This window comes from Sus scrofa, chromosome 15, assembly GCF_000003025.6.
Source record: "Sus scrofa isolate TJ Tabasco breed Duroc chromosome 15, Sscrofa11.1, whole genome shotgun sequence".
Lineage (NCBI taxonomy): Eukaryota > Metazoa > Chordata > Mammalia > Artiodactyla > Suidae > Sus > Sus scrofa.
Window position 1 is genome coordinate 59,619,666 of NC_010457.5, and position 25,547 is coordinate 59,645,212.

The following is a 25,547-nucleotide window of genomic DNA, read 5'->3' on the forward strand; positions in this document are numbered from 1 at the left end:
CCATCTGCTCCTTTGTAGTTAGTGCTAAAGCTTGTCATGAATCTTCTCTAGATCTTTTGTTCTCACCTACTTGTTATCATCCAAGCTATCAGAAGAGGGAGAAGAGAGAAGCATGGCACAGAAAGAGTATGTTTCTTTGAACGTAATTTTGTCTGTCTTCCACTTAGTTGTTCCCTCAACACAAAGCACATGTGCCCTTTAGAAGAGGCAGGCAGGCTTTGCATCCTAATAACATGCGAGATCTTAACAGCTTTTATCAGCTAGCGATTTCTACCTAGTAATGTGCTTGCCTGACTCCATTTCTACGTCACTATGAACTAGCATTAGAAGTAAAGGTTGTTGGAGTTTCTGGCGTGGTGCAGTGGGAACGAATCCGACTAGTATCCATGAGGACTCGGGTTCGATCCCTGCCCTCACTCAGTGGATAAAGGATGTAGTGTTGCTGTGTCTGTGCTGTAGGCTGGCAGCTTCAGCTCCAATTGGACCCCTAGCCTGAGAACTTCCATATGCTGTGGGTGTGGCCCTAAAAAGACAAAAAAGGAGTTCCTGTCGTGGCTCAGCGGAAATGACTCTGACTAGCATCCATGGGATGCAGGATCAATCCCTAGCATTGCTCAGTGGGTTAATGACCTGGTGTTGGTGTGAGTTGTGGTGTACGTCAAAGATGCGACTCGGATCTGGTGTTGATGTGGCTGTGGTGTAGGCCGGCAGCTGCAGCTCTGACTCAACCCCTATCCTGGGAACTTCCATGTGCTTGCTGCGGGTGCAGCCCTAAAATGCAAAAAAAAAAAAAAAGATTGTTTATCTGGTGAGCCAACTTGTATTCATCAGGTTAAAAGGAGCCAGTGACATTATAAAATGTTTTTTTTCATTTTGTCATTATAATTTACACACTTAGGGTATATGTTAATATTCTCTTCCTTCCCAAGGCTTGGATGCAAAATAAGGTTCCAATTCCTACCCCAAATGAGGTATTGAATGACAGAAAAGAAGACATTAAGTTGGAAGAGAAGAAAAAAACACAAGCAGAAATTGAGCAAGAGATGGCCACGTTACAGTATACTAACCCACAGCTTCTGGAGGTGCGTGAAGCTCTTTGGGGGATTCAAGGTGATCTAAGAAAGTAGTGATAACATTTTTATTGCTATGCTCTTAAAAAGAAGGGCAGGGACTCTTACATGGGTTTGATGAGCTATACTATTTTTTATTGCTGCATTAGGAAGCTAGTTTCTAAAAGAATCCTGTTTCTTAGACTTTTAAAACCATATCAGTCAAGCAGTGAGTGGATATAAGTTAAATATACACTTTTAATAGACAAAGCCAACATATTTTTAATTTGGATTCACTTACTTTTCCTCAGATAAAATAATTTTTCTGTCAGCTCTAGAGTAGGTGGTTTGTTCTTATTTTTCATACCTTTGGCAGCTACCAAGAATGCTACAACACTAGTAAATTGTTGGGCTTTCCCTGATGAAGGTGCATATAAATAGTACTGATTGCTGTTTCCCAGCACCTAAAAAGACGTCTTCATGAGTCTGGAGGCCTGAGCACCTTCAGCACATCTGATGTCATAGAGACCTAGTTACTGTTGGGGTAGTGAGAGGTCAGTCGAAGCCTGTGTTTGTTTTGAGGCTCCCCCAAAGAAATAAGAGATAGCAATATTGTCATCTTTAAGGGCTCTCTCTGGTTTACTTATCAGCATGCTTTTTCTTTCTTTCTTTCTTTTTTTTTTTTTTTTTCTTAGCAACTGAAAATTGAAAGACTTGCACAGAAACAGGCTGAGCAAATTCAGCCTCCTCCTTCATCCGGAACCCCTCTTCTGGGACCCCAGCCCTTTCCAGGACAAGGTCCAATGTCTCAGATTCCTCAAGGTTTTCAACAGCCTCATCCATCTCAGCAGATGCCAATGAACATGGCTCAAATGGGGCCTCCAGGTCCACAAGGACAATTTAGACCCCCTGGACCCCAGGGACAAATGGGACCACAAGGTCCTCCACTGCATCAGGGAGGTGGGGGGCCACAAGGCTTCATGGGACCACAGGGACCCCAGGGCCCGCCCCAAGGGTTGCCGAGGCCTCAGGACATGCATGGGCCCCAAGGAATGCAAAGGCATCCCGGACCCCATGGCCCTTTAGGACCTCAAGGACCACCTGGACCACAGGGTAATTCTGGTCCTCAAGGTCATATGGGTCCTCAGGGCCCACCTGGCCCACAAGGTCACATAGGCCCCCAAGGCCCACCTGGTCCCCAGGGTCACTTGGGCCCTCAGGGACCTCCTGGTACTCAAGGTATGCAGGGACCACCTGGTCCCAGAGGAATGCAAGGACCTCCTCATCCTCATGGGATACAAGGCGGGCCAGGGTCTCAAGGGATCCAAGGCCCTGTGTCTCAGGGACCTCTGATGGGATTGAATCCAAGAGGAATGCAGGGTCCTCCAGGCCCCCGAGAGACTCAGGGTCCTGCTCCCCAGGGGATGATGCTGGGCCACCCACCTCAAGAGATGAGAGGACCTCATCCTCCAAGTGGACTGCTGGGACATGGCCCTCAGGAGATGCGAGGTCCTCAGGAGATGCGAGGCATGCAGGGGCCTCCACCCCAAGGATCAATGCTGGGCCCTCCCCAGGAATTGCGAGGGCCTCCAGGCTCACAAGGTCAGCAGGGGCCGCCCCAGGGCTCTTTGGGACCTCCACCCCAGGGTGGCATGCAAGGGCCCCCTGGACCTCAGGGACAGCAGAACCCGGCAAGAGGGCCACATCCATCTCAAGGGCCAATACCATTCCAGCAGCAGAAAACAGCTCTGCTAGGTGATGGGCCCCGGGCCCCCTTCAATCAGGTATTATTTATTTCCAACTTGTAAACATTACACTTGGGGAAAATACACTCTGCACTGAGGCAGCACTTTTAAATGCTGTGAAAGATGGTCACAGCTGGTATAGACATTTCTCAAGTAGTGATGGTGGCTTGAGAATAGCATCATGGCTGAAGAAAGAAATAATAACTAAGTAGACCACTAAACATATCACAGTATGAATCTTCTTAACCTCTGTCTTTTAGTAGACTTCTTCCGGAAAAGATGAACTCTCAATTGGATACAGTTCATAATTGTCTCAGGGCTCCAGAAGAGCTGTGGCCCTGAGCAGGGAGCATAGGTGACTCAGCCTGCCCTGCTCCCTTTTCTGGGCTCTTTCCTTCATAGGCTGGTGTTTTATGGGCTTGCCAGACAACTGAGCCACCTCCTGTCTGCCTGCTGATCTGCCTGCTGGCTCTACTTTTTAACATAGTATGAGGTGTTTAACTCACAAGTATACCATAGATCTCACTATTTTCATTTCAGTGAATGTTTCTCGAGATCTGAGTCCAGAATTGGGCATTTTCAAATGGTGACCCTTTGGGTGAAATTATGCTCAAGTTTTTTCAGTTCACATATAAAAATTTTTAAAGGAGGGAATATTTCTGTATAAATTTTCTTGGCTCTTTTTAGAGGATTCTATTATCATCAGTCAAGTTTTATTATTATTTTTTTTAACCCATTTGCTGAACTGTTGCTTGAGAGATGGTGCGAGGAGTGTTCATTTTGCTTGTGCTGAATTGCAGAAGACTACGTGGGCATGAATGGATTGAACACTGGCTCTGTGGTTTTTAACCTTTTTCTGAATTTCATTATTTGGGTATGAACAACTGGGTTTGTGTCCTCAAAGTCGGTTGTGAACCAAAAGGGAACGAGTGAATGAGTGAGCTGATGTTGACGCCCTGGGTCTTCACTGAAAGGCACTCGACCCCTGTGGAAGAGGGCCTGCTTCAGATGGCATATGTAGAACACACTGCACTTCTGAGAGTCTGTAGTGAGAAGATGGCCATCGGATTCAGTGAATTAAAATAACTAGCTCAGAAAATAGATTATGCGTTACATTTCAGACCTTTTAGAACTTAAACATGTCATAGCAGTGAAGAAACTGATGGCATTTGAGTTTATTTCCAGAATTTATTGGGCACTTTTCAGAATTTAGGATGTTTAATAAATCTAGGTTTATCATGAACTGTCCTAAAACTAAAGTATTATATATTTTATTAATACAGACTATATTTGTATGTTTATAATATTTACCTACCCAACCTTATGTTAGTGAATTAACAGTTTTCATTTTGAAGGATAAAAACTTAAATGAACTTCAGCTACCACCTTATGACTAAAATTATACACATGTCAGATTCAAGAGGACAGGTCTGTTGGGGACAATTCAGTAACTTTATTGTATCATGTGGTAAAAGATTTTATATATGAAAAGCGAAATGACTCTAAAAAATGGAATTGACCTGTAGAATATATTGGTAGAATGACAATGGAACTTTAATACATTTTAGGGCATTTCAGATCTCACAAGTTGCCTGATGAAAATCTTTGCTCATATTTCTAATATGCTAAAATGTGACTCTACTTTGACCAGGTTAGTTATTTAAACCAGTTGCTTTAATTGGTTAAATTTAAAAGAATTTGTTTCCAGTGTTAAGGTAATAGCATGAAAGATGTTGATAAGAGCTGTCCACAAGTAAAAGGGACAAGAAACAGAGGAGGATGGAAATCACTGGTATTGAGTTAATGATGGCCATTTATAACTTCATTGCTGTAAATGAGTATCTGCTCATAGCTGCTTTTTCATGTAACTAGTTTGGATTATGAAAGCAGTTTTGCTGTTGATAGTTCTGAAACTGTGCTGTTCTTGTGGTAGGTCCAGTCACTAAATGCATTTTTTATATGAAGGAATGACTAGATATTTATTTGATTGTGTATTTATTTGTCAAGAGACTAGATCCAAGGTCACTGGACAGTCTGGGGAATAAATAGAATTTAGGTATGGCTAGGTCACATGACAGAATAGTAGGACTAGGGACAAGCTGGTATTGAGCCCTGGGGTTGCAGAGCAAGAAGATTAAGAGGATCAGAGCAGAAGCTGCGGGAATCCATGAACCTGAGATCCTGGGTGACATAGCTGGGAATGAGCAGTGGGTCCTGAGCTACGGGAATCAGACAGTAGAGATAAGATGGAGTGAAGGAGAGAGCAGTGAATGAACAGTTTGCTTATCAGGAACCCTGTCCTGTTCCCCACCTTTCAAACGCAGCTAATCTTTTGAGAGGATGGATTATTTTCTATAGCTGAAAGGAGTCATGGATACAAGAGCAGAGTTTACCTGTCCCGGCAGGCTTCTAGGTCTTTACCTTTTTTTTTTTTTTTTTTTTTTTTTTGTCTCTTTGCCATTTCTTGGGCTGCTCTCGTGGCATATGGAGGTTCCCAGACTAGGGGTCTAATCAGAACTGTAGCTGCCGGCCTATGCCAGAGCCACAGCAACACGAGATCCGAGCCACATCTGCAACCTACACCACAGCTCATGGCAACGCCAGATCCTTAACCCACTGAGCAAGGGCAGGGACGGAACCCTCAACCTCATGGTTCCTAGTCGGATTCGTTAACCACTGCGCCACAACGGGAACTCCTAGGTCTTTACTTTTGCCAGAAGTTCCTCCTCTGTGCAGAGTGTTGTGGTTTTTATGTTATGATTTCCAACTTTCTATTGAGGTTCTCATTTGGCATTATAAGTAAAGATCTAGCTTTAAATAAAAACCTGTCAGTAGGTTTAAAATATAAGTATATCCTTTTATTATGGTCGGAGGAGTATCTCCTTTCCCTCTTTTTTTTTTTTTTTTTTTTTCCTTTTTGCAATTTTAGGGCTGCACCTGCAGCATATGGGAGTTCCCAGGCTAGGGGTCGAATCAGAGCTACAGCTGCAGGCCTATACCACAGCTCACGGCAATGCCAGATCCTTAACCCACTGAGCGAGGCCAGAGATTGAACTTACATCCTCATGGATACTAGTTGGATTTGTTTTGGCTGCACCACAGTGGGAACTCCCCCTTTCCCTCAATTTAAGGACAATTTTGCTATAATGTCACTAGCTATGTATTTATTGCTGAAAGTTTTGGGGCAACCTAGTGTTTTTATCTTGTCACATTATGATAAAATTGCTGTTCATGAAGCACAAGCCTTTGTTTTCACACCCCCGCTTTAAAAACATCTTTTCAGGAAGGACAGAACGCAGGCCCCCCACCCCTGATACCAGGCCTAGGGCAGCAGGGAGCACAAGGTCGCATCCCCCCTCTTAACCCTGGACAAGGACCTGGCCCTAACAAAGGTAAATATCTGCTCGGCTGAATAAGAGGTTATATTCCTTCTTTGGGTAAATCTTACAATAGTTTTATTGGTAAGTAACTGATAGAATGGTCACATGAACCTCTAGGAAAAACAAGAGCAGAGTCAACTCAGGTAATAGCTTTATCTTAGGTTGCTTTCTTAGATGTGCTTCAGTTATAGCCAAAACGCTGCCCAGAGGAAATAGCTCCTCTCTACCAGAAGTGGGCGGCATAACCGCTTGGACAGTCCCCAGGAGCAGGGCCTGTGCCACAGGCTGCCTTGTCTATCTCCTGGGAATGGGAGTGGTTCCTGTGCTAATTGAATGCAAGTACAGAGAGCTCAACAGTTTCTAAGATTTTGATGGGATAAAGAATTAATAGTGTTTTTAATATTGCCTCCTTTCTCCCTTCAAATTGTGTCATATATTGAATTCTTTAGCTGGTTACATTGTTCTGCACCCTTTGCAAAGAAGAAAGCCATGTACCAATGTGTTTTTGCCTGATTGTTGATACTATGAATGTTTTTGCCTGATTGTTGATACTATGAAAAGCACAGAGTTGAGGATTGTCATTGTGAGATGTGAGGCTATTTGGAAGTTAAGAATCACCCTTAAGAGTTGAAAGAGGGCACATGCCAGAGCCCCACTCCCTCGTTTTGCTGAGGCATTCAGTGCTCACAAATCTGCAGGAAGAACTGGGGCAGAAGTGAGTAGGGGCAGCTGTTGGATGGAGAGGAGAGTTTGAGGATGGGACTGTGAGGGACTGTGGACCTTTTCATGGGAAGACGTAAACCAGAGAACCAGGAGTATTGTGGGGATGGCACTGCAAAGAACTCCACCCTTCGTAACTTTAAAAAAAAAAAAATCTTTTTAGGGCCACAGCTATGGCATATGGATGTTCCCAGGCTAGGGGTCAAATCAGAACTGTAGCTGCTGGCTTATACCACAGCAATAGCAACACTGTATCTGCAACCTGTGCTGCAGCTTGTGGCAACGCCAGAGAGAGGCCAGGGATCGAACCCGAGTCCTCATGGATACTGGTCAGGTTCATTACCGCTGAGCCATGATGGGAACTCCAATCCCTTGTAACTTAATTGCCTAAGCTCACAGCGCCTTGTGGTACATGTTAGGTTTCTTACCCCCATTTGATCAGATTAACAGAAGTCCTGGTCAGTATTTGCAGCCTGAGGACTTTGGGAATTTAAAGCTTAGTCTTGAATTTATCAGAGGTAGGAAAGGGAGAGGTACAGGAATTAGGAGAATGTTTAGTTTCATTGTATGGACAGGGAAAAAAGAGAAAGAAAGCATCAAGAACCAATCTTTGGCTGTGGGGACCCTAAGAAAAGAAGTCTGTTACCTACAAGGTACAGCCACCAGCGAACTGAGAGCCTGCCTCTCTCCCTCTCCCCCACCTGTGTCTGTCTCCACCTCCTTCCCTCTCCTCCTTGCTCTTCCCCTTTTTCTCTTTACCTCTCTCTCTCTTTCTCTTCCTCCTCTCTTTCTCCTCCCAGGGACCAAAGGGAGAAGGGAGAGCCGAGAAAGTGGCCCTGCCATCCCCTACTGGATTAACCAGCGCCGCCGCCCCATCACCGGGGGCCACATCCCTTCTAATTTGTAGTGGTGGGTTTCTTTCCTTGGAGGAGCCAGGGTACTTTTAAGCAGATAGAGGTAATGGGAGGATTATTATTCATAGGTAAGTCTGAATGGAATGTGTTCAGCTTCCTCAGGTCGAAGGACTGCTCTGTCTGAGGTCACAACAAGTCCAAGCAACATGAAGGTAGAGAAGGCACCATGAGCTGCAGGAACATACTGAGAAGTGAGGGGGCGTTTACCAAGAGGCAGCATAGAAGGCGCTTTCCTCAGCATGCTGAGGAATGGGTTAATTGAAGGGAGAGAAAGCAGAAGGAACAGGAAAAGCTTAAGAGAACGAGAAAGTCCTTCTAATATGTATTTTTATACTGAGATTTCCAAGTTTTTTACACATGTTGAATGGTGAGGAGAAATTGAAATGGCCAAGGGAAATGAATAAAAATGAAAGAGGAAGGGCATTGGAAGGGTAAGAATTGTGGCTGACTGTGATGTAAGGAAAGGAAGGTCATCCTTTTTGCTGAGGAAAAGCAGTAAAAGGCATGGGCTGGGCAAGTAGAGAAATTTCATTTCTACAAGTCAGTTGTTTTAGAAGCAAGAGTGTCCCTTTGCTATCTACTTTTTAAAAATATTTGATTTAAATTGTATATTGACAGAAAACAGGTGTACATTTACGATGGCTGCAGTAATCAGTAGCCAGGAAAGTAAATCTCTTCAAAGCTGTAGGGGATGAACTAGATGGACTTGGCCTCTGTTCATTTTCAGTCTGAACTTTGAATATATTACAGATAAAATATTTTTAAAAAAATTCTTTAAGGAGTTCCCGTAATGGCTCAATGGCTCAACGAATCCGACTAGGAGCCCTGAGGTTGCAGGTTCGATCCCTGGCCTTGCCTAGTGGGTTAACGATCCAGCATTGCCATGAGCAATGGTGTAGGTCGCAGACGTGGCTCGGATCTGGCATTGCTGTGGCTCTGGTGTAGGCAGGTGGCTATAGCTGCAATTAGACCCCTAGGCTGGGAATCTCCACATACCGCAGGTGCGGCCCTAGAAAATGAAAGACAAAAAAACAAAAACAAACCAACAACAAAAAAAAACTTTAATAGACTTCCAAATGTTACTGGCAAAGAATGGCGGTAATATTATCGATGAGGGAGATCATTCATAGAGAGGGTCAGAGAAAGTGTTTATACAAAACCTGAAACTGAAGGATGGTGAAGCTTTGGTCACAGGCAGTCACTGGAGAGGCCCATGTACCTTACAGAGGATTTTGTTAAGTATCAAAGTATGAGTTAACCAATCAAGTTAAATGAACCTAGGACTTGAGGAGTGACACGAATGCAGTGTGGTGTGGTCCCAGTGACCCAGTGGTGGGCTCTGCAGGCTTTTCCAAACAGCAAGTTCTTTGTGCTGGGCTTCCCAGCCTTGAGCCTGATTTCCCTGCTGCCTTCTCCAGGGGCGGGGGTGGGGGGGGGTGGAGCAGGCTGGTCCAACAGAATCACTAAGGAATGAAGGTAGGAAGGGAGGCTTATTCTTATGCCTGTGAGGCTCCTGTGTTTTTTAAGTGAATCTTCACAGCAGCCAGGTTTCCTCTGGGTCAAGTTGCTTAGCTAGTGACTGAGGAAGTTGAAATCCTACCCTCAAACCTTTGCTTTTCTCATGATATAATATCAGCTTTAGGGACATTTGTCTCCAAAGTATGCTGGGAACCAGGGAGGGAAAACATTTGCAATAAAAGAATGCATTCGAAAATTTTAAGATGCTGAGAATCAGACCTATACCGGCAGGATTCCTGGAAGACAAGGTCAAAATCAGTTTTATTTCCTTCAGGTGACTCCCGAGGCCCTCCAAACCATCACATGGGCCCAATGTCAGAGAGGCGGCACGAGCAGAGCGGTGGGCCTGAACATGGGCCCGAGAGGGGGCCTTTCCGGGGCGCCCAGGACTGCAGGGGGCCCCCCGACAGGCGCGGCCCTCACCCTGACTTCCCTGACGACTTCAGCAGACCTGATGACTTCCACCCCGATAAGCGCTTTGGCCACCGGTTACGTGAATTTGAAGGGCGAGGAGGACCTTTACCACAAGAAGAGAAGTGGAGGCGGGGGGGCCCCGGGCCTCCGTTTCCTCCTGATCACAGGGAGTTCAGTGATGGCGATGGCCGGGGTGCGGCCCGGGGCCCTCCAGGGGCCTGGGAAAGCCGCAGACCTGGAGACGAACGCTTCCCTCGGGATCCTGAAGACCCACGTTTTCGAGGGCGCAGAGAAGAAAGGTGGGATAGATATTCTGTGGGTCCATTTCTTCTTCCCTGGAGCTCTACAAAAGTCTCATTCCTCTTTCACTTGGGGAGAGAGTACCCTACCCTCGATAAGTTTTGTATTTTATATATATTTGTGTATTTATATATATACTCAAATACCACCTGTTATATGGTTCTTTTTTGTCTCTACAACTTAGAAATCTTTATCTTTTTCTTTGCTCTTTTTTTTTTTTTTTTGGCCACACCCATGGCATGTGGAAGTTTTTGGGCCAGAGATTGAACCCGAGCCACAGCAGTGACGACCCTGGATCCTTAACCCGCCATGCCACAAGGGAACTCTGAGAAACATTCTTCTTTTTGTTAATTTTTTGGTTCTTTTAAATAGATAGGAGGAGCAGTCTACTATTAAGGTTCTTGGATTTGGTTAGAAATCCCCAGGTTCCCTTGTTTGGAATGATGAAATATGAGCCAAATCTCTAGATGGAAAATAAAGGAATTGCTTAGATAGATAGTTTGTGTGTACTTGCCTAAAGATCTTAACAAAACCCAGTCAAACTGAAAAATAATCTTGCTGTTAAACTCAAATTAGGTCGAGGTTAGTTTTGAACACCTAAGAAATGAAATAAAGGAAGTAAGGAGAAAAAAAAGATAATTGGTGAAATCTCAAGTAAGGCTCAGAATAATCAATGATGATAATAATTGATGTTACTTCGGTGAATTGTGAGGTAGGTGTTAACTGTCAGCATTTATAGAGCAGGGATGACACTGAGAGCCAGAGTGGTTCCTTGACTTTGGAAGGCCCACGGGTGCTAAGTGTGAGAGCAGCTGCAGGCCTGGGCTAGCCGCCTGCGGTGCCCATACTGTGCTGTTCTGCACTCCTGCCCTGACTGCCCCAGTCATCTCTCCCATGTCTTTTCCCATCACAGTTCTTACTGCTGTTGCTAGCAGGTATTTGAGTTAAGGGTTGGCACTTCCATTCTCATGGGGTGTGTTAGAAAAGAGTGGCTGACAGTATGGCCAGGGAGGGTGAAAGACAGAGGTTAAGAGGAGAAGCTGTCAGGGTTTTTTTGTTTGTTTGTTTTTCCTTTTACAGCTGAACCTTTGGCATATGGGAATTCCCAGGATGGGGGTCGATTGGAGCTGCAGCTGCCAGCCCACCCTACAGCCTCAGCAACACAGATCCAAGCCACATCTGCAACCTGCGCTGGATCCTTAACCCAGTGAGTGAGGTCAGGGATCGAACCTGCAACCTCATGGATACTAGTTAGGTTCTTAACCTGCTAAGCCACAACGGGAACTCTGGAGAGGGAAGTTTTTTTTTTTTTGCCTTTTTGCTATTTCTTTGGGCCACTCCCGAGGCATATGGAGGTTCCCAGGCTAGGGGTCAAATCGGAGCTGTAGCCCCGGTCTATACCACAGCTCACGGCAACGCCAGATCGTTAACCCACTGAGCAAGGGCAGGGACCGAACCCGCAGCCTCATGGTTCCTAGTTGGATTCGTTAACCACTGCGCCACGACGGGAACTCCGGAGTTTTTAATAAAGAGATTTTAAGAGTTCTCTTACTGATATCCTCATATTCACTCCTTGAAATGGCTTTTTATGTCTACAGGAGCCTCATTTCCACTGGCTTTGGCATCAACATAACTTTGATTTCTTGAACCTCTGCATCTTGTCCAAAGTTTCAGATTTTACTGTGCTTCAGTTTGTGTTACATTTCATCTGTCAGTGTCAGACTGATGCCTAGACTCTTGTGCTGTTTGCACTTCTCTTCAAATATGCCCACCATGTCCTGTTCCCATTTTGCTTGCTCTTTCCTCTGCTGGAGCACAGCCTCCTAGATGGTTGTGGCTCACTCCACTTAGCTCTCCCCTCCTGCTGTACCTTTTACCCTGCATTATATTTCTTCATAGTACTTAGCACTGCTTGACATTAAGTGATGTGTTTATTTCTGTATTACTTGTATCTCCCAGAAGCATGACAGCTTCCTGAGGGCAAATCCTTAGCACTTAGAGCAGTAGTAGTGACACCATAGGTGCTCAGTAACTGTTGGGTAAATGAATCTGTTAAAGGGGGAGATGCATTTGAGAGGGCTCATTCATCAGGAGGTGCACCACTTAGCTTGGGCTGCCATAACAAATACCATGGAGTATGGCCCTTAAACAAAAGAAATCAATTTTCTCACAGTACTAAATGCTGGAGGTTCCAGATCAGGGTCTAGCAGGGTATGTTTCTGGTGAGACTTCTCTTCCTGGCTGGCAGATAGCCACCTTCTCCCGTTGCCCTTGCATATAGGGAAGAGAGAGTAAGCAGGCTGTCACTGGTGTCTCTATAAGGGCACTAATCCCATCATGGGGCCCCACCTGCAGAACCTCATCAAACTCTTGAACTCTCAAAGGCCCATTTCTTTTTCTTTTTTTTTTTTTTTTTTTTGTCTTTTTGTCTTTTTTGTTGTTGTTGTTGTCGTTGCTATTTCTTGGGCCGCTTCCGCGGCATATGGAGGTTCCCAGGCTAGGGGTCGAATTGGAGCTGTAGCCACCGGCCTACGCCAGAGCCACAGCAACTCGGGATCCGAGCCGCGTCTGCAACCTACACCACGGCTCACGGCAACGCCGGATCGTTAACCCACTGAGCAAGGCAGGGACCGAACCCGCAACCTCATGGTTCCTAGTCAGATTCGTTAACCACTGCGCCACGACGGGAACTCCCAAAGGCCCATTTCTAAAACCACTTTGGGAGATAGGGCTTCAGCATAGGAATTTTGCAGGGGAGAAGGGGGTACACAAACATTAGATCCCCCCGTCCATTTGTAGCTAGGGCAGTTGTATGACGGATGCATGGGCAAGAAAAGAGTCCTGATGTTTTGAAGGGTTCTTCCCTGAATCTGTCTCAGGGTAATAGTGCTTCACTCATCTCCCACCTGTCAGTTCTACCCTCACCTTAGGTGTTTATTTCAGCCAGCATCTGGGGGAACACCCCCTTTGCTTGCAGGAGCATGGCTCATTAAATTACCTCAGGACAAGAAAGATATGAAAAGATGGCTAGATGGCTGGAATGGTGAAGTGAAAAAGGAAAAGCTCTTTTTGCAGTAAATCACTGAGTTATAAATGGAAGAGGAGGAGTAGAATTAGCAGTATTATTTCTTTTAAGCAATCAGTGCCATAATTGATTCAGACAAGGATCATCCGTAGATGCTAAAAGCCACTGAGCAAAAGATTGTGGAGAATCAGGATAGTCTCATAATACCAAAGTGTCACCCCACAGATTACTTAATTGCAAAGAAAAAAATGTACCTTTGCAACAATGAAATTTGATTGCCATGCCACTTTTACCTCATAAATAATGAGGCAGGCTGGCATCACTGTGAAGGTATATAAGAAGTTTTTGCCAAAGATGTTTTACCTGAATCTAATCATGAGGAAACAAATAAATTTAAATTGTGGAACATTCTATGAAACATCTGGATGGACCCTTCAAAAAAAATGTCAAGGTTGGGGAGTTCCCATTGTGGCGCAGTGGAAACAATCCAACTAGGAACCATGTGGTTGTGGGTTCGATCCCTGGCCTTGCTCAGTGGGTTAAAGATCCACATTGCCATGAGCTGTGGTGTAGGTCGCATTCATGGCTCGGATCCTGTGTTGCTTGGCTGTGGCATAGGCCGGCAACTGTAGCTCCGATTAGACCCCTGGCCTGGGGCCTGGGAACTTCCTTATGTGGCCGGTGCAGTCCTAAAAAGCAAAAAAAAAATGTCAAGGTCATGAAAGATAAAACACATAGGAGGGGAACTATCGTAGAGTGAAGTAGACCAAAGAAATGACCATTGAATAATAGTGTGTGATCATGATTGAAATCTATAAAGACAACTGTAGAGGACATTTTGAGGACAATTGGAGAAATTCAAAGTGTTCTATGTATTAAATACTACTACATGTTATTTATTTATGTGCTTTTTAGGGCTGCATCTTTACTGTAAATTTGAAAGTTTTCAAAATAAAATGTTGGAGTAAAAGATAACTGATTGGAAACTCAGGAAAAAAAGCAGAAGGCCTGGCTAGAGAGGAAGCTACAGGCAGGCAGTTCATGCAGACGGGCCCCCATTTCCGTGGCCTCTCGGGTGCTCATGCACCTTTCGTGCTGGCAGGCCCCTTTCTCTGCTTCCCCACAGGCTGCTGCTCAAGCTCCAGTGCCCCTCATAATGGTCTTGCTTCAGTAACCCCCTTGGACAACTTAGTTTCCAAGTTCCAGAACTCCTAAGGGACAGTGAAATTGTCCAGCAGCCCAGGCACCAGGTTATCAGCTTGCCAGCGGGTGGGTTACCGTCAGTCAGCTGCCTACCTGTATACCAGTCAGCTGTGGGGTGGTGCCATTGGTGCAGTTCTTGGCAACCAGGTCTGCCCCTGAGTAGAGGTTGTGGGCCGGGGCAGATGGCAGAGTGGGTGTCCCCAAGCAAGTCAAGTACAGTTGGCAGGCATGGATCTGTGCCCCTCTTTTTTCTGATTATATAAATCATGGATGTTTGTTAAAAAAAGTAAATGGTAATATGAAGTTCCTGTCATGGCTCAGTGGTTAACAAACCCAACTAATATCTGTGAAGATGCAGATTCTATCCCTGCCCTCGCTCAGTGGGTTAAGGATCTGGCGTTGCCATGAGCTGTGGTGTAGGTCCCAGACACGGCTCAGATCCCACATTGCTGTGGCTGTGGTGTAGGCTGGCAGCTATAGCTCCGACTCACCCCCTAGCCTGGAAAACTCCATATGCCTCGGCGTGCCCTAAAAAGACAAAAGACAAGAAAAAAAGAGAAATGTAAATGGTAATGTGAAAAGTATGTGTGAGGCAGTGGTAAGGAGCCTGGGCTGGGTGTCAAGACCTGCTGAGTTCAATCCCAACACTTCTGTATGTCCTTAAATAAACGACAAGCTCTCTGAGCCTTAGCGAAATCATGGCTGAGACAGTTAATAGTGTGTTTCATATGGTGGTTGTGAGGATAAAATGAAATGAAATAATACATGTAAAGCACTTGGCATGATACAAGCACTTAGAATTCTCACCACAGTTATTGCTAAAAGCCTAAAGAAAGTTAAAACAACCCTACGTTCTGATACATTTCCTTTCTGCCTGTTTTTGCCTGTCACATTGGGATTGTAAAATGGGTACTTTAAAAAATACTTAATTTTAGTTTGTTTTTTTTTCCCATTTAACATTGTATCATTATGCCTCTTTGAAACCTGAACTTAGAGCTACCAAGTATTCCATTAGGTGAATATTCTGCTGCTTTCCCTTAACAGCTTCAGACGAGGAGCCCCCCCAAGACATGAGGGCCGCGCTCCCCCCAGAGGAAGGGATGGTTTTCCTGGTCCTGAAGACTTTGGACCAGAGGAGAGTTTTGATGCTGCTGATGAAGCAGCCCGAGGAAGAGATCTCAGAGGTCGAGGTCGGGGTACCCCTCGAGGTGAGTTGAGGGCCCCAGGTCTGGGGGGGAAGAGGGGCGGAGAGTTAGGTTACTGTGAACACACCTGAAATAGTCTGTTCTGTTGTGTAGGAGGAAGGAAGGGCTTACTGCCCACTCCTGATGAGTTCCCTCGGTTTGAAGGAGGACGGAAACCAGACTCCTGGGATGGAAATAGAGAGTCAGGTAAGGAGCAGAGTTGCTTGTAGCCCAGGGCAACTCATACAGTGTGGTCTGAGGCTCTCCCAGGGGACCCCTGGCTTGTCTTCATATCTTTAGCCCAATGTGGACTGATCGTGGAAGCAGATGGGAGAAGCCAGTTTTCTCTTCTTGACCCAGACACTAAAGGGATTTGTTTAACTACCACCCTTTTCAGTAAATTATTTTGTTTTTGGAAAATAGAGTTAAATGAATTGAAGTTTTTTTTCAGCCTTAATTCCTAATATGGCAAATGTTGTTAGGACTCTTGTAAATGATATCTCTTTGGGGTCCTCAGTAATTTTTAAGAATGTAAAGACATTCTGAAACTAGAAGTCTGGGAAACCCTCTTCTGGACCTCACCTGGCTCCTCTTGTTTTAGGAGGCATGTTGATTTCTAATCTCCGCCTCTTTTGTGTTCTCTTGATGTGACTGGCCTATGGTGGGTATTCAGAGAATGTTTCTTGCCTGAGTGAATATTGGTTTGCAAGTTGCTACTTCTCAGTAGTATAATTTGTCTGCTTGTGGTCACATTGTACTTTAATATAACAAGAATGTCAGATTCTTAGCCTTGTGGACCTGTGTTTCCTATTTTAGGGCCAGGTCATGAACATTTCCGTGACGCTCCCCGCCCTGATCACCCCCCTCACGATGGTCATTCCCCAGCTGGCAGAGAGCGGTCCTCTTCTCTCCAAGGCATGGACATGGCATCCCTACCGCCCCGAAAGCGCCCCTGGCATGACGGGCCAGGAACCTCTGAGCATAGAGAAATGGAAGCCCCAGGGGGTCCTTCTGAGGACCGAGGAGGCAAAGGTAATTGAGGCTGGTGATTACGGTTCAGGAGCTGTGGGTACCACTGCCCTGCCTAGAAGGCTGTGGGGGTCCCGGGAAGCCTCATCTCCTGGCCAGTTCCATCCCAGGGTGTGCCTGTTCTGCCTGTCCCTCACTGGGATAATGAGGGTCCTTTCTCCACTCGGCCCTCCAGGGCCTAGGCTGCAAAGGTGCAGGTTCCCAAATTCGGGGCAGCCAGGCGGCACTCTCCCTGGGTGACCGCATGCTCAGCCCCTGTGCAGGTCTCCTCCATTTGCTTCTGGCAGTCCCAGGTTTGCTCATGTTTTCCACTCAGCTCTTTTTCAGGTTGTCCCAGCAGTTTCTCTGTTCATTGTACTTTCTGTGTGACTCTTGCTCTAATTAGCAAGTGTGCTCTCTGCTGATGGCTGCTCTGAGCCCTCAGTGGCAGGAAGAATTGTCCTCTCTCAGGTTCTATGTTTTTTCTTCATTCTCGGCCCAGGAAGAACTCTGCTTGTGCCCAGAGTCCAAAGACTGGGGAATATGGTCTGGAAGGACTATTTTTTCAGGAGGATAATGGATTATTTCCACAACTTGAAACTTTGGATCTGTATTTTGGAGGCAGCGCTGACTTTTAGCCAGGAGCAATAGCCACCAAGTGCCAACTATAGCTGTGGTCTCAGGATAGGCTGGCCAGTCGCACAGTGTGGTGTACTTTGCAGGCTGCTGGTGAGATTGCCTGAGTGCCCCACCTGTGCTCCACTCCCCAGTTCACCTGCCTCGTGTTGCCATTTCTTCTCTACATAGTCAGGCTTTTGGTTCTTGATGGTTTGGTTCTCAGTGCAAAGCCCTCAGAAATCACCTCATGTCACTGGTACCTCTTCCCACCCTGGCACAAATTTTGTTGCTGGTGAGTATGGCCACTCAGGGCACCCTTGTAGGTCCCAGGCTGAGGCAACATGGCTGGCATGGAAATGATACCCTAGCTGACAGCTTCTATGCCTGGGGTGCCGTCAGGTGGGCCTAAGGCTGAGGTTTGTAAGAAGCCCAAACCATTCCTTTGGTTAGCTTTCCTCATTTCTGTGTCTTAACTGGATTCAAATTTGTTCACAAATTTAAGGCAGAGTAGCCAGTAGTGTTCTGATAATGTATTATGGGAGATGTAACCAAATCCTGCCATCTCAAAACAAAAATTTTAAAAGCCAGAGTTTTAAAGATGCCTAGAGGTTTGTGCATCCAAGACTGGAACAGGCAAAACTATCTCTAGGAGAAATAATTCTAAAAGCTATTGTTTTTGTGCTTTTGTTTTTCAAGAGGTATTTTATTTCTTTAAAGGGAAATTAAAAGTGCTATATAATTGTGGAATAATCATAACAACACTTCTCCTGGTTAGAGCATTTGTGTTACCACCATCAACAGTTTGCATTTCTTGGTTGCTTCCAATGTTAAGTCACTGCTTTTCAAACCTCCCCCTGGAATACCCATGGTGGCATAGGAGGATGAAGATAAACTTCTCGTAGATGGTAGGCGAGGTCCAGTATGGCAGTGACCTTCAGAAGGTTCTCCCTGCTTATCTCTTGGCTTCCCATCATCTCCTTCTCAGCCTTGGGGAGCATGCATCTAGTTGATGCTAAGGGGCATGGCCACCAGCCAGAACAGAAATGATAGTGGTCCAGAAAAGTGGAGGCATATGGTTCAGTGCTCTGAGTGCCATGCTAATGTCCTCAGAACTCTGCTTTTTAAAAAAAAGTCGGTAGTGGGGAGTTCCCATTGTGGCTCAGTGGTAATGAATCCGACTAGTATGCCTGAGGATATGGGTTTGATCCCTGGCCTCGCTCAGTGGCATAAGGATCCAGTGTTGCCATGAGCTGTGGTCACAGACGGGGCTCGGATCCCGTGTGGCTGTGGCCCAGGCCAGTAACTGCACTCCAATTTGTCCCCTAGCCTGAGAACCTCCACATGTGTGGCTCTAAAAAGCACACACACACACACACACGTCAGTAGTGTCCCATTGTCCTTCACCATAGAGTAACAGTTTCTACTAGGAGTTAACTGATTTAACAGTCTGAAGTTAAAAACAAGTCACATGTGAAACCACTGTTTTGTTTCAGGCCGAGGGGGCCCAGGACCTTCTCAGAGAGTGCCAAAGTCTGGGCGTTCCAGCTCCTTGGATGGAGATCACCATGATGGATACCACAGAGATGAACCTTTTGGGGGTCCTCCAGGCAGTGGTACCCCTTCTAGAGGGGGCCGGAGTGGCAGTAACTGGGGTAGAGGGAGTAACATGAACTCTGGCCCGCCAAGGCGAGGCGCTTCAAGGGGGGGCGGAAGGGGTCGGTAGAGGTGGGGGTCAATACCCCTAGGCCTCTCTGGACAGTATTTAAGAACTTCTTGTGGACTTACCAAGAGAAACAAAAGGAAACCTGCACCATGTAGCCCTGAACTCTGTGGGGCAGCTGAATCCCAGGAGCCCCTATCGAGGTCTTCAAGGTGAAGAGACTGCTGCTGGCTCTGAGTGGCCGGCCTTGCTTCGTCTGTCCACCCTCACTGCCCTGACTCCCACATGGGTTTGTGAACATAAAAGCTGGAATCTTTTTTTTTTTTTAAAGTGTCACGAGACATGGAGCACCTCCACAAATTTAAGTTCATGTCCCATTTGGAAATTTGTTTCTATATGTACAGTTTGTCAGAGAAAAAACATTAAGTTGTTTTTGTATGAATACAGAATGTGATTTACGCAAGAATTAACAGAAAACAACTAGTTGTCAAGTGCTTGCCTTAAGAAACCTCTTAGTTTCTGTTGCATCTGGTCTACTGAGGGGTGTACAATTATTGCTTATATTTGTGAGCATATGTGATGGGAATCTCTAAGTCATCCAAATTCATCTGTGAACTTTTGGTTTTAAACAAATTCTTATACAGCCATTCTGTCACATTTTTGTAGTCAAGTGAAAAATACTTTGAAACTATAACATGGTTTGAAGTAGATTCAAAGCCTTATTAGTTAGACCTGCTCTGGCAGATGGAAATTATACATTGAAGAAAAAAAATCTTCTCGAAGTCCAAGTAGGGTCTCTCTGGGCTGCATCTCCTAGTTATCACACCTTAGACTTGAATTGCCGTTTTCTGATGAGAGGAACTTGAAGTTGCAGAAATCAACTGCATATCCTTTGAACACTGTAAGTCATTTCACAAAATGTTTTTAAGTACAAAAGGAATGGACTGGAGTTCCTGTTGTGGCTCAGCAGTAACGAACCTGACTAGTATCCATGAGGTAGTTCGATCCCTGGCCTCGCTCAGTGAGTTAAGGATCCCGAGTTGCTGTGAGCTGTGGTGTTAAGTCGAAGACCCGGCTCTGATCCTGAGTTGCTGTGGCTATGGCATAGGCTGGCGGCTACAGCTCTGATTTGACTCCTGGCCTTGGAACTATATATTCCATAGGTGCAGCCTAAAAAAGAAAAAAAAGAAAGCAAGCTTTTATTATTCAAAAGACAGTCCTGTGGTCACCCTAACATCTCATTACTCTGCCAGCTTCAGTTTAGCATCGGAGACAAGTTTACTTGACAGATTTAGTGGTGCTGGAAAGTGTCAGCAGTTGCTTAAAAGAAGGGATATTGACGTCGTTGGGAGAGTATATAAAAAACTCTTAACTGGTTCTCTGTTAATTTAGAAAATGGTGAAAGCTAAGTTATTTCTGCAGAAAAAATGTACACACACACTGCTTTTTTTAGGGTGTTAGAACCTAGAGACTACAAGTGATTTTCACTTTACTTTACAATTTAAAAGAATTTATCAGCACCTCGATTCAATCACACATTTAGGAGGCTCACGATAGTCTTTGTCCTCCACTGGTACAGCTTAAAAAGAAGTTGTAATCAACTAAGCTAAAAAGGATCTAGAGAGCAAACCCATATAGAGATTAGGCTTCTTTTTTCTGAGATTCATGTGGAAGTTTATCCTAATATTTTAAGGCTTAACTTTAAAAACACAGTACCTCAATAAGCAGATAACCAGATTACACTTTGAGAATGAATTCATTTACAGAAACTGAAAAAACTAAACATCATATTTATTAAACACTTGGTGTCTGTAATATATATACGCACTTAAAGCATGAGTGTCAAAATACATACAATACATTGTGCTTTGAATTTTATAAAAGCTAGGCTCCCAAACAGTGAATTCTTGAGAAAATGCTGGGAAAACAATTTTTTAAAAATAACGTCAACATGAAGATGGGCTGAACACTGTAAGATCTTCAGCCATCCAAATTCTGGATCAATTTAGAACTAGAACAGACTTAACTAAGAGTGGCCAATGGTATAGTAAAAAAACCGTATTACTCCCTGAAAACAGTGGATTTGCTTTTACAAACACTTTCCTGGTTCCTCTTGAGGTAGGTGATCCTATTTATTGATAGGGGAACAAGGCAGCACTCTTAGAGAATATGGGGGGTAGGGGTAAGTCTACAGTGTGGATGTTGGTCACTTTAGTGTCCATTTCTTGGAGCAGGGCTTAGGACACTGATCAGGCCCTATGAATATAAATTGAAGCTGGAGGAAGAGGCAATGATCCATCACTGCCCGACAACCTCTTTAGGCAACACTGGAATCCAGCCCCAGGAAACATATCAAATCATGCAATCAACGTACAAAAAAAGTGATTCTCAACTTTAGCTGAAAAAGGAATCAGCTCTGGAGAGTTCTAAGAAAAATACTGATGTGCAGCTCCCACCCCAGAGATTCTGAATGAAGTGATCTGAGCTTTGGCTCTTCAAGTAATTCTCATGTGGACTGAGAACCACTGGCACAGAATCTTAAAAATTCTAAATACAGTTTACTTCTTAGTTAATATATAGCTAGTGACAAAACATGTAATTTTCTGGACACACCAGAATACTGAACCTACATTTTCTGGCAGTAAATTAAGGTAAGCAATAAGGTTCTAGGCCAACATGCTAAACCTAAAATGAAGGAAATTTGGCAATTAGATATACAAAGAATCTTACACTGCATTAAGATGATTACAAAGTATAAACTATAGTTAAAAAGTAGATCAGGCAGTTTCCATTTTGGCTCAGCTGTGAGGAATCCCCACTAAAGTTTCCATGAGGATGTGGGTTCCACCCCTAGCTTTGCTCAGTGGGTTAAGGATCCTGCGTTGCTGTGAGCTGTGGTGCAGTGGTGTACGTGGCAGACAACTGGCTGGGATCCTGTTGCTGTGGCTTCAGTGTAGGCTGGCAGCTGCAACTCCAACTCGACCCCTAACCTGCGAACTTTCATATGCCGAGGTGAGGCCCTAAAAAGACAAAAAAAAAAAAAAAAAAAAAAAAAGATAAAATTAGGAATGAAAATATTACACCTTGCAAAAATCCATGGTTTCCGTCAAATACAGAAACTCTGGACGTAGAATTAATCTTGTTTCCCAGGAGTCCCCAGCTCAGTTCTGACCATAGACCTCTCAGCATTTACATGCACCTTACTGGAAACCATGCTTCTTGGTCCATCAGCTAATACAGAACCAATTTTCCTTTAATTTTATAAAGCACCATATTTACCATTTCACCAAATGAAGAAAAAAAAAAAAACTGAGATAAATCATCTTAATTAAAGCACTTTTAAAATGTCCCAGTAGCCAAAGTCAGCGTTGAACTCACGGATCCACTCATAATGCAAAATAAAGAAAAAAATTTCCAAGAGCCAAAGAAAACAAGTTTACTGTAGCTAAACTGCTACACTGGATGTTTTAAACGATAAAACGAATAAGAAGTCTAAGAAAAGTACTAAGGGCAGTACTAATTAAAACTGAAGAGCAATTTTTACTGCGTGTAATATAAGACCACGGTTAACATAAAAGCAATTTCTCATTAAATATTTCACAGCGTATCGCCAATTTAAGAACAAAATCTGGTTTTCACAGCACGTGCTATCGAGTATAGCACAAAACGCTGAAATCGAGGATCTTCCGAAACTGCTCAAGTCTCAGTTTTTAACAGCCGCTCAGCGTTTACAGATTCTCTGGCAAGGAGCATTTGCTCCGCGCGGTCTGGGAACCGGAGGTTGCAGTCCTCGGCTCGGCAGGCGCTGGGCCCCGGTGGCTGGCTTGGCGTGATCTCCCGACAGCGAGTCCCGGAGCAGACGATGCGTCCTTTCCGATGGCGCGGGCCCTAGGCCTCTCACACAGGTAGCGCCTTGGCGAGGGCGGCGCCCGGGCCCAGGCGCCCAAGAGTGAGGCGCAGCGCCGTGCCTGTGCCCCGGGGCAGCAGTCCGCAGAGCCCAGCCAGCAGCGCGGCCACCTGCGCGCAGGCGCCCAGCCCCGTGAGCAACGTACTGCGCAGACCCAGTGCCGCGTACAGCGTAGTTCCCAGCGCGGCCACGTAGAGCAGCGCCGGCCGCGACGGCACCTCCTCGCCGCGCAGCAAACGTTCGCAAGCAGCGCCGCCCCGCAGGATCATGCCGCCCGCTAGGGCCAGCACCGAGCCCAGGGACCAGAGCAGCGCGAACTTGCGGGCGCGCAGCAGCAACACGGGCGCGTAGAGTGCAGCAAGGCCGAAGCAGAGCGCGGCCATTAGCAGGCACACCCCGCTCGCCACCAGCCGCTGAGTGCGCGTCAGGCTTGGCAAGCACGTCGGTCCTGCTGCCGCCGCCGCCGGCTCCGCAGGGCTCTGCGCCCAAGTCCAACGCAGGCCTGCGCGGCCCAACCACGCCCCCGTCGCTCCGGCCCCCGCCTCGGGCTCCTCCTTCTCTTCCGTGGCTAGCAGTGGCTCAGCAGCCGCCTGCCCACCCGCTTTCCCCTGCGCCAGATACTCTTGTAGTTGGCGGTGGAGGTCCGCCATCTTGGACAGCGGCTCCTGGGAGGGGTGGACTGCCGCCCGCTTCCGGTTCTATTCAGTTGCTGTTGGAAACGGTTCGGCCCTCCAGCGGCTGTTGGTCGGCCATGACGGAAGGGGCGGAGCCTGAGGATCTACTGTCTTAGCAGACTACTGTGAAGCTAGTTCTGGAGGTTCCACTTGTGCCGGCACTCGGCAGTCTTTGGTACGGTGTAGGCGCCCTTAAGTCCTGGATAAATCGTGGAAGCATTAAAAGTTGGGGGGGGGGGTGAGTCTGTGCGGCTATGAAAGAACTTGAGGGATACTTAATGTATCTTGACCTAATGGATATCTGTATCCTGTTGAGATGTGCAGTAGTTTTTCCAAGATGTTGCCTTTGGGGGAAATGGGGAGGCTACTCCAGACTTACGTGTTTCTTATAATTACGCTAACCTCTATCTTAATAAATTTAACTTTTTAAAAACCTCACTGCAGGACTTTAGGTAATTTCTTTGGAAAAGCTACAGAGTTGAAGAGTTAACTGGCCACCCCCACCAATTTGCTTTTCTCGCATTTTAGCAGAGGCTTGGCAATATTTTTGAGTCTTTCAAGCGGCATGTCATGTATTTCTTGTCCACCGTTCTGTGTTCCTGACATTTCTGGGTCCCAGTTTCCTGACATGTCAGGTCATTCTGATCTTGCTCTCATCTGGTCTGAGATGGCTGCCTCTAAAGCCAATGGTAAGGGAAACTCAGTCTACAGAGTCTGGCTGTACTAGCGCCTTACCACCTGGTACTGGCTTCCCCTGGGTGACCCCAGCCGATAACAACACTCCTTTGTGCAATATGAAGAGGTAGGTATTAATGGCTTTCTGCTGTTGTTATCTCTGGATTTTCAGTCTGTTATCTGTATAACCAATTTTCCCCATTAAATTCCCATAACATTGTCTGTTTTCCTGAACCAAAACCTGGTCCACTTGTCCAATGAGCAAAGCCACTCTGACACTGTGTTGTGGTGGAGGAAAGAGCAGTGTGTTTTGCAGGGCACCAAGCACTGTGTCTCAGATGACCTGACCCAAGAGGCTTTGCTTTTTCTTTGCTTTTGCTCTTTTCTTTTCTTTCTTGCAGGAACAGTACAAATCAGGAGTTCTTGTCATGGCTCAGCGGAAATGAATCCAACTGTATCCGTGAGGATGCAGGTTCAGTTCCTGACCTTGCCCAGTGGGTTGGTTGCTGTGAGCTGTGGTGTAGGACGAAGATGCAGCTCGGATCCTGTGGTGCTGTTGCAGGCCGGAATCTGTAGCTCTGAATAGACACGTAGCCTGGGATCTTGGATATGCGGAGGGTACAGCCCTAAAGAGCAAAAGCAAGAAAAAAAAAAAAGAAACAGTACAATTCAGTTTCATTTTTTTTTTCTTTTTTCCTAGGGCTGCACCTGCAGCACATGGAAGTTTCCAGGCTAGGGGTCGAGTTGGAGCTGCAGCTGTCAGCCTATGAACCCGCATCCTCATGGGTACTAGTTGGGTTCTTAACCCTCTGAGCCACAATGGGAACTCCCCGTATAGGCTTTTAGGGAAGGATTTTTAAAGGTAGTGTGAGGGGAGGGTTACTGGCTGCATGATTGTGCTCATGCACATTTCTCTGAATGGTTGTTGGTGAGGTAACAGGGTGATGTTTTAGGAATCTCAGTCATCAGCCTTCTGATTCCAACCAGTCTGGGGTCTACATGCTGGTAGTGAACATGCAGTTAACTTTTTCCAGCTGATGGAGGTTTTATTACCCACAAAACCACTCAAAGATATGGCTCAGGGTATTGTGTATAGCCCTTGAGGAGGAACTAATGGTCCTTGACTTTGTTTTATGGATAAATTATTATTATTTTGTCTTGCTTGACTGCTTTCCTTTGTTCTTTCATTTTCTCACTTCTATGATAAAATTTGCCCTTTAAAACTCAAGGAAAACCTAGAAGGCTAAAGCTTTTCTACAAACCAGAGGCAGAGGACCCAGGAAGGTGTGGCCCCAGAAAGGTCCTGCTTGGTTTCAGCAGTGCTCTTTCAAAATACATTCTAATTTATCTCATGTGTGGCAACCTAAATAAAGAAGTACACTGAGGCAAGCTTGAGTCACCAGACGTTGAACTTATTCAGGGATAGCAGAGGAATTGCATTTTGGGAAAAGCAAACTCTAGCAACTACAGGTGAGTCCATTGAAAACTTGGGGCGGGCTGTATTCATGGACAGGAGGGGGTAATCTAGCCAGAATCCGAATCAGGAAATTCAT

At 45.7% G+C, this 25,547-nt stretch overlaps 2 protein-coding genes across 7 annotated transcripts in view; one reads left to right on the forward strand and one right to left on the reverse strand.

Annotated features, from left to right (window-relative positions):
* The window catches only part of WDR33 (WD repeat domain 33), a 119,219-nt gene extending 99,834 nt beyond the window's left edge, over positions 1-19,385 (forward strand). Inside the window, exons 15-22 of one of the 6 annotated variants that reach the window (XR_002339188.1) lie at positions 930-1,082; positions 1,745-2,833; positions 6,078-6,186; positions 7,695-10,039; positions 15,313-15,476; positions 15,567-15,659; positions 16,269-16,484; positions 18,572-19,103. Coding sequence is in view for 5 of the 6 variants with exons in the window: in XM_021075457.1 (XP_020931116.1) it covers positions 930-1,082; positions 1,745-2,833; positions 6,078-6,186; positions 9,601-10,039; positions 15,313-15,476; positions 15,567-15,659; positions 16,269-16,484; positions 18,572-18,801 (2,493 nt within the window). In the remaining variant the exon portion in view is untranslated. Of the gene's footprint in view, positions 1-929; positions 1,083-1,744; positions 2,834-6,077; positions 6,187-7,694; positions 10,040-15,312; positions 15,477-15,566; positions 15,660-16,268 lie in introns of all 6 variants that reach the window. The other 5 variants (XM_021075457.1, XM_021075460.1, XM_021075459.1 and 2 more) reach the window with 5 other exon arrangements.
* SFT2D3 (SFT2 domain containing 3) lies at positions 20,509-23,751 on the reverse strand. The gene has a single exon (XM_005671832.3). It carries the CDS (start codon positions 23,293-23,295, stop codon positions 22,636-22,638), a length of 660 nt encoding a protein of 219 aa, XP_005671889.1. The 5' UTR covers positions 23,296-23,751; the 3' UTR covers positions 20,509-22,635.